The sequence below is a fragment of the Notothenia coriiceps genome, unplaced genomic scaffold (assembly GCF_000735185.1).
Source record: "Notothenia coriiceps isolate Sejong01 unplaced genomic scaffold, NC01 NC01_scaffold00019762, whole genome shotgun sequence".
Taxonomy (NCBI): Eukaryota; Metazoa; Chordata; class Actinopteri; order Perciformes; family Nototheniidae; genus Notothenia; species Notothenia coriiceps.
This window is the reverse complement of record NW_011352463.1, coordinates 153,105-161,732: the sequence shown is the minus strand read 5'-3', so window position 1 is coordinate 161,732 and position 8,628 is coordinate 153,105. Positions and strand designations below refer to the sequence as shown.

The window sequence follows — 8,628 nt, the reverse complement described above, 5'->3', positions numbered from 1 at the left end:
CTCACACACACACACACACACACACACACACACACACACACACACACACACACACACACACACACACGTCTGAAGTCTCAACTTTCTTCATTTACATTTACCAGACACAGATTCCCAGATTGACTTTTGATGGTTGCAGAATAAGATAAGATTTGGAGAAGAAAAAGAGAGCAGATATGCTGACATGCTTCTGACTCTTAGGGCGGATTCACACCTAAAGGTCCGGTTCCTGAATCAAACAAGCAAAGATTAAATATTGGTTCAATTTCCCAACTGGTTCGGTAGATAGAAAATGTAATGTTGGTGGAAATGTCTTTTGATTATTGGTCATACAGTTGGATCCTCGTAAGACTAACTGTGTTTTCCTAAGCTGAGAAAGATTGCTCGCAGTCAGCTAGCTAACTTTCTCTCTCAACCATGCTTTAATTCTACACTTGAGGATTGAAGGACCTTAGACTGCGCTAGCTAATTAGTGTCTTATTTGTGGTCTGATAAACAGAAAATTCATTAAATGTTTAGCCAATTAAGATACACATAAATGATACCCTTACTGTGACTGATTCAGGAAGTGTTCACACAAGAAATAAGGAGGACCAGAGTTCACTTAAAGGGGTCCAAACGGCTCTTTTGAGGGCGGAGTAGGGACCGGTGTTTAGTTCACACAGGAGAACGGATCCAAATTGACTGCACCACGGGGGTACATATCTTCCTGGTTTTGGTTTAACAAGGCTGCTACGAATGCCCAGTTTAGAACATGTGTATTATCCCCCATAGTGGGCATAGAGATAGAGGGGAGATAGACGGTAATGCAAAGCTGTGTATGAGTAGGGGAAAGGTGTGTTTGATGAAGTTACCTGTGTGTACAGGCACTGAAGGCAGCTCAGTTTCCTGGGTTACTATTGGCTGCCTGTCCTCCACCGTGGCCTCCACTGGAAATACAAACACACACACACACACGTTAGATGATTCACATTTATGTGGCTGCCGCAGCCACTAAATACACTCGTAAATAATTCAACAGAGTTTCAGTGTTGCATAATGTAAATACTGCCCAAAAGCATTATCCCCCCCACTGAGCAACACTTTACTGGCAAAACAATCATGTACACTCAGTCCCAACAAGATTAAAATGTTTCCAAAAATAGCAGGGGCTAAACTGTGGTCAGAGGGGCCGTGTGTGGAAACAAATTGTATCTTTCTCCTTTTCAAAACAGGGAAACGGTGGCATGAATCTCCCCCATGCAACCATACACAAACAAACAAGGTCGGGGCGCTCTAAACAAACATATGATTCTTTTGATGTTCTGCAGCATGAACTACTTGGCACAAACCGAGGACTTTTCCCACCAAAGTTTTGTCTATTCCTTTTTTTCCAATCTGCTCCACAACATGAAGGCTGCTTTGTTGTTGGGCTGTGCGTCGGAAAGGAATGTGACAAGGATTTCAAAGGGCTGGACAAAAGCACTCTGTCATTTGGAGGGAGCCCTGTAATACAGCAGAGAGCGAAAAGAGGGTGGGGGGGGCGGGTAGCTCTCCTCAGAAAACTCATCCAGTAATCAGCTCAACACCTGAACAGCTGTTTCTACCGCTCAGAACACGGCACACACAAAAGACACACATGTGTGCACTGTGCACAATGGACAAGCGGACGATCACACACACACACACACACACACACACACACACACACACACACACACACACACACACACACACACACAAATAACAACTTAAAGGTCCAGTGTGTAATTTTAGCCATACCCATTGATTCAAAAATGTATGTCATATTCATAACTTTGTTTTTATTAGTGTTTAATCATCTCTGATAGTCATTGTGATTTAGTTAGCTTTATATGAGCTCTTTGTAAGTACATGGGAAGCATGTTCCCTGCCATGCTGCACCACCACGTTTCTGCAGTAGACCAGAAAAGACAAATCAAACACTGGCTCTAGAGAAGGTCTTTTACGTGTTTTGCTTGAAAGCCATCGTATGTTCTCTACACATTGGAAAGGGAGGATTGAGAGGAGGGGTATTGAATTGGTTGTAAATGTGTCAATCTCATCCATGCTGGCCCCTCTTTCCACGAATGTAGCTATTGTATGTAGTCGGCTAATCATGTAAGAAGATGACACCTGATTATTCATCATGCTTTCTTAACTCTAATTAATTGACGGTTTCTGCAACTGGCAGACCTATTTTGAATAATTTAAAGAAGCTTAGATATCGGTGGAGATCCAGGGGTCTGGAACCAGGTGAGTGATTGAGGGAGACTGCCTAGTTGTGAGGTTGTGTGATAAGAGAGCTCTTACTCTGAGGACACTGGGACAGGGGGACCTGCTTGATGCGTGTCCCGTTTCGACAGGCAAACACCTCCATCTGACACTGGTTCTGATAGAGCTGTCCGTCCGACCCACACACCGGCTCTCCGTCGTACCCGCAGTCTCTGTAGCAAGTGCAGCGCTCAAACTGCTCTTCCTCCGGGCAGCCAAACACATTGTTGCACTGGTTTGCCTGCACAAAACCTGATGGAAAAAAGTGTTTTTAAGACACTGATGAAAGTGGGGTGTCCATGAATCATTCAGTGTGTAGCATGTGTCTCACCTATCCACTGATTGGTTGAACTTTCCACCTCATTGCATGTGGGCCCGTCACACAGCTCCCGAGCTAGCGGGCTGCTCTCGCTAACGTTGTAGAACCGGGTGGCTTCAAAGGCTGCATGAAAAGCACAGACCCACACCAGCACATTCACACATACACACACACACAAAACAATGATGACACTTACCAACACTATAGGTCATAAACTTGAAAAGAAAATCCAATTTCCACGAAAAAAAGAAGCCACTTCATAAATCACCGGTGAGTTAGACAGTTTTCCTGCTCTGTAACTCTTTAAAGAGCAGCACTTAAAATATTCATCAGAGACACACCTGGTTCGTAGTAGTCATAGATCTTGACCGGAACAGGCGCTGTCTTGCCCACAATGTACTCCCTGACAGCTTGAAAGGCCACACACGTCATGCATTGGCTGGGGATCTGAGAAGGGTAACATAGCACAGGATAAAATACTTCCACAAGCACAATGTGCACAAAAATACAATTTTAACAAACAATATTCTCCCCAAACCTGTGCAAAGAAAGGTATCTCCACACATACAGCATTCTTTTAAATGCCCAACAACTCACCTCATCAAAGTAGAACAACACTTTTCTTCCACTCAGCTCGTATCTCTTCAGACCCACTCGCTTGTCCATCAGCAGCTGTGGAGAAAGACACAATTAAATGTTGGCTCAGTAAAACCAACACCACTGGATAGGAAATATTTTTCCTTATACTTCTGTGGTCCTTCTCAGTAGTTTATAGAGTTACCTAACATTATATAACGTTAGTTAGTTATAGAGTTAGTTAGTGGAAACAAGATTCAAATGTAACTTTTTGAAGGCACCACTCATCCATTAGTATAAAATAAGACTTAAAGGGGCCCTATTATAATTTTTGGGGTTTCCCTTTCCTGTAGTGTGTTATATAGGTTTGTGTGCATGTAAATAGTCTAAAGGCTAAAATCCAAAAGAGGGAGTTTCTCTCCCACACACTCCCCTCCCCGTCGGAAATGCCTCCATTGGACTCCTTTGTTTACTTCTGTAAATAGTGACATCACTATGTAACACTCGTGCATCTATGGGCTAGCGCTCCTACAGTTTGGACGTGATAGGCTAAGGGGCGGGACATCTCTAAGCGGTTGACAAATGAGAACCGGCCAGCTAACCAATCAGAGCAGACTGGGCTCTGGTTTCAGACAGAGGGTGAAAAGAGGTGCAGCAGCAGAGGCAGTATGAGAACAACTTCTAAACCGCCCCTCTTCAACAATGTTTCCACATCACAATGATATTCATACTCTAGCGTTGCTATGGGATGCGACTAAGATATTACATTTGTGAATAAAAAGCACATGGCTTAGAGTTAAACCAGATCAACATTTGATTCTAACATCTATGGACTACTATTGGTCATGGACATCAAAATCGATTTAAAAAGTAATCAGCACCGGACAGCTCCGTCTCATGCTAAACAAGTTTTTATTTGTTATCATCTTTATTTAATGTCATGCTTCCCAACACATGGTATTGCTTTTAATCTATTTTCCACACATTTACAGAGCCGGAAACACAACTGATGTGTTCAATATAATGTATATGTGTGTTTGGTGTGTATGTGGATGTATTAATGTGAGTGTTAGCCTTATATAAACATAAACAGCTGAAGTGAATTGAATCAGAGATGTGATTTCTTAGCCTAGACGAACACTGATCAAACTGCAGTCAGTCATTGGGAATGTTTTAGCTGAACTGAACGATTCAAATAAGCAGTGATTTTCACAATGTATACTTCTAGTATAGTGCACCTAAAACCCCATCGTCAAGAGTCCACATGGTCTGCATTTGAATCCACAACTGGAATGCAAACCATATGCACTCTACCATGACACGACTGCAGGGTGGAAAATGTAAAAGGTTACCAATCATGGACTCTGCCAGTTGAAATCAACAAGAGATCCTAGTTTTCCTCTTGGACATGTGATCAGTTTTATATCCTCTGGAGATTTAGTGAACCTTGTGCATAATGTATAGTTCTGTCATAGATGCATTAGAACATCTGAGTTTATGAATGAGTAATGGGGAAGCTGTTTACTACAAATGTGAGTGTGTGCATAGAGAGCCAGCAGACTTCATTCCCCCCGCGGGAGATTTTTCATTCTGTCAAAGGTGGCAGCCTCTGGACAGCAGGGGTTTATGAGGTGCTCAGCCTGAGCTGGCGCCACCGAGACACTGACACACACACACTCTCTCTCTCTCTCCTACACACACTACACAATTGGTCTCTGTGTTTACCAAAGCATTGTTTGTCTATCTAGCAACTAAACATTGCCAATGAACTCCCATAGCTCTAATGTTATATCCACAGTGTGTTCTGGGTCATTACACAAAGCTCATTATATTGGGTGATAAGAGCCCGCGGCTGTGGAAGCTGCCGGTCAGTCACCGTCTAATCCTTCACGACTGCAGCTTCCACGAGAGCAACTAGACATGACTGCAGAAGCCAAGCTTGCCACCATAAATTGAGGAATGTAAGTGGCAGTCGGGCAGGCAGCAGTAAAAGCCTGAGGGAGGCCAGCAGGGGTGTAAACTGAGTTTGTTAGCCACTACAACACAGGTCAGCCTCAACGGACACACTCATAGGACTTGTGTGTGTGTGTGTGTGTGTGTGTGTGTGTGTGTGTGTGTGTGTGTGTGTGTGTGTGTGTGTGTGTGTGTGTGTGTGTGTGTGTGTGTGTTTAACATCTCCCCAGGTAGCCAGAGAGGTGGTTCTTTTAGAGGTGGAAGTTTGCAGACTAAGGCCCAATAACTGTGTAGTAATGAGGGACAGACTCCTGATGGGTGGCTTGGGAGCTGACCTGGATCCAGCCCTTAATTTAATCATCACCTACTCTCGCTCTCCATTAGTAAACCCATAGCACAAAACCCCAATCCATCCAACATCTTTTAACAATAACAGATACTCGATTATCTGTCTTTTCCCTCCGTTATTTGTAACAATCCGAGGTTTCTCTGGAGTCTGAACCTCACAAGGCCTAAAAGAGGTGCCTGTGCCCGATGGCCTCTGACCCTGAGACATACAGGGTTTACGGGGTCTGAGCTGGTCTTTCTCTTATCATACCTAGAAAAACCACCATGAAAAGGACCCTCACCTTAATGATTTAGCATACAACACTCAGACATACACATAGAGTCCCACATGTGTGTTACATGCAGGACGTGTGCTACATGAGATGAACACAAAACAGACATATTAAAGCCTAAACTCAACTAAAATGATATATTTGTGGTCATTGACACCGTTGTGTTCAGTTTTCTTTCAGAAGATATAATACGTTGAGTATGTTGTTCTTTTGAAATACACCAATTATTAATATTATCACTTGTCACATTATTCCCTTTGCCAAGGAGGTCATGTTTATGCATCTCGGAAACAGATATTATTTGTCCCTTTTGAAGGTAGTCTTTTATTAATTGTCTTAAAACAATGGATATTATATCAGGGAACCACCCATTCCTGCTCTGAACATACAGGTACATGATACCTTCCAGTGTATCACAGGAAAAATAGGAAAAACTCCTCGAAAAATATACTTAAGATATGAAAAAAATATCGATATTTACAGTATGTGTGCGTTTGTTTTTGCATGTGCTTTAAGAGATGCTTCCTGTGTGGGTGTGAATGTGTACATAGAGCCTGGGGTTTGCAGAGGAAACAGGAAGAGTCTGATGCATTCCATGACATACTATTTTTTTTTGAAATTGCCTCCAGATGTGCATCTGTTTCTGTTTCCACCTGCCTTACAGTTCGGGAACTTACCTGACATGTGCCCTGCCTGTTTAGCAGTCTGTGAGCCACTGTGACAATAGGCATTGTGTATCGATGACCCCGTGTCAGAGACGGTTTAAAACATGGACATAGTCTAGGTCACTTATAGGCTGAAGTTTGTCAATGGAGCTAAGGTAAGCCCAGAAGATGCTGCAGAGCAAACAAACCCACCTGTTACTCAAAGTAGCCACACTTTTAATTTAGCAAAACTTCAAGCCTTAATATAATTTAACCGCCTGATTGTTGATTTAAAAGATCACCCCCCGTAAAGATGTCACGAACGGGGGTAAATCAGCTATCGAGCCATATAACATTTTGTTATCAGGCTTTTATCATGTGTATTTCTGCTTTAATGCTGGGCGTTTTTAACATGGGGGTCTTTGGGGATTGATTTGTTTTTGGAGCCAACCTCAAGTGGCAATTCGAGGAACTGCAGTTTTTGACCCATCTATCTCTGGGTTGGTGTATTTTCTGAAATGATCTCTAGAACTTTGGCAACGTGTGCACATGTATATTACTGTGATTACTACGTACCCTCTCTAGACTCTCAATATCTGCTCGGAAACCGGAAATCATGGGAACTTCGATGACGGCCATGTTGGACGATCCTGAGTGGAGCCACCTGCACAGAGAGTGGAGGTCAGGATCAAAATGGGGGATTGTCAGAAGCAGCGCTGTGCATATGTGCCACCGTCTTCTCTTTCATGTAGTGTGTGTGCTGTACCTGGCACAGACTTCTAAGGAGATTTGGAAGTCCATTTTGTCCTGGTGGGCTGCTGGGTCGTCGTCATCGATGGGCGCCCGCCGCTTCCTGTTTAGCTCAGACCGGTTGTCAGCGCGGCTCCGGGGGCGAGAGGACGGATGACGGGAAGACGAGGAGGAAGGAGGCGGCGTGTGTCGCTCCTGGAAAGGCTCTTTCAGGTCCACCTTGAGCTGGAAGGCCGGCTTAGATACTGGGTCAGGTAGGTTGTAAGATACATCAATCTAAAGACAAACAGGGAGCAGTGCAAGTGCAGGATTAATGAAAAATATCAATGAAATTAAGGCTTTAAATACACATTACACTACATATATCCCTATAACTGCTGAATTGATGTTTACTTGCGATTTTAAATGTCTGCATTTTAAAGTTACTTTATGCAAGCTGCATGGCTGTAGAGATGGCAAAGTTAGTATGTTTTTCCACCAATTTGGTTTAAGCTGTAATATTTCTACTTCATGAATTGACATTAAAGTGTATTCTGGGAGTCATGGTCCGCTGTCAGATAAGCTTACAGTTAGTTATAATGTCTGCTATCAAAGTAGTTTTTCATTTGTTTGCCAAATTTGCAAAAATATAAATCTACATTTTTTGTATGACGAAACAAAATCAATATGTTTTGGCAGCATCAATTGGAAACTAAGGACTAAGAGTTCATCTATTTAAGAACTCTGGCCTTAAAAAGACCAGAAAGGGAGAAATAGCTACTTAGGCAGAACTTTAACTTGTTAAACCCTGAGCCTGTTTTTCAGGTCTCAGGCTCAAAAATGACATACCCAGAACAAATGACTATATCTTCCCTTTTAAAAAGGGGTAAATGCGTCATCTTTTTTCTCAAAGCAATGATAAACGTGTGAGTTGGATGTAAAAAAGTCAAAATCAATATAGATTTTTTTAATTTTAATGTAAATTCTGATTGAACATAGTAAAAAAATGTAAATTATAGTGTCCGTCCAAGTGAAAACCACCCTTGAAGGATGGGATAGTAGACTAAAAGCTTTAGGAATCCAAACTATAACATATAATAAGTACCCTGTATCAAGATTGATTCAAAACAAGTGAAATTTGGCCTTTTTAGAGAGATTTAGAAAAGAAAACATTTTGATGATTGACATCTCTTTTTAACCGTTAGAGCCAATAGAATCGAGGTGAAGTTCCTAAAATCCATCTAAACATTACCCATTGGTGAATGAGTGCTGCACAGCCAGAATGCCCCGGAACCGGAAGCTGCGATACACTCTGGGGGCTACCATTAGCAGCTAATTTAAAATCTCTTTTACATAAAAATTGAATTATGGATTATCAAAAAATATTTTAAAGCGACAGACACATTGGATTAACCTATGGATTAACCTTCAGCCGCGTTTGTATCGTTTTAATGCCATTGAACACGACTTGTGATCAGAAACCAACAGCTAAGGTGAGAATATCTCCGTGAGCGCT

General features: G+C 42.3%; 1 protein-coding gene across 1 annotated transcript in view; it reads right to left on the bottom strand.

The window, feature by feature from the left end:
- Nucleotides 1–747: 747 nt before the first annotated feature.
- Nucleotides 748–8,628, bottom strand: part of cpamd8 (C3 and PZP like alpha-2-macroglobulin domain containing 8) — a 48,120-nt gene continuing 40,239 nt past the window's right edge. The window contains exons 36-42 of the mRNA XM_010779039.1: nucleotides 7,150–7,409; nucleotides 6,960–7,047; nucleotides 3,188–3,262; nucleotides 2,932–3,037; nucleotides 2,603–2,713; nucleotides 2,311–2,523; nucleotides 748–929 (exon numbers count right to left, since the gene is read on the bottom strand). Of these exons, the coding sequence (XP_010777341.1) occupies nucleotides 748–929; nucleotides 2,311–2,523; nucleotides 2,603–2,713; nucleotides 2,932–3,037; nucleotides 3,188–3,262; nucleotides 6,960–7,047; nucleotides 7,150–7,409 (1,035 nt within the window). The remainder of the gene's footprint in view (nucleotides 930–2,310; nucleotides 2,524–2,602; nucleotides 2,714–2,931; nucleotides 3,038–3,187; nucleotides 3,263–6,959; nucleotides 7,048–7,149; nucleotides 7,410–8,628) is intronic.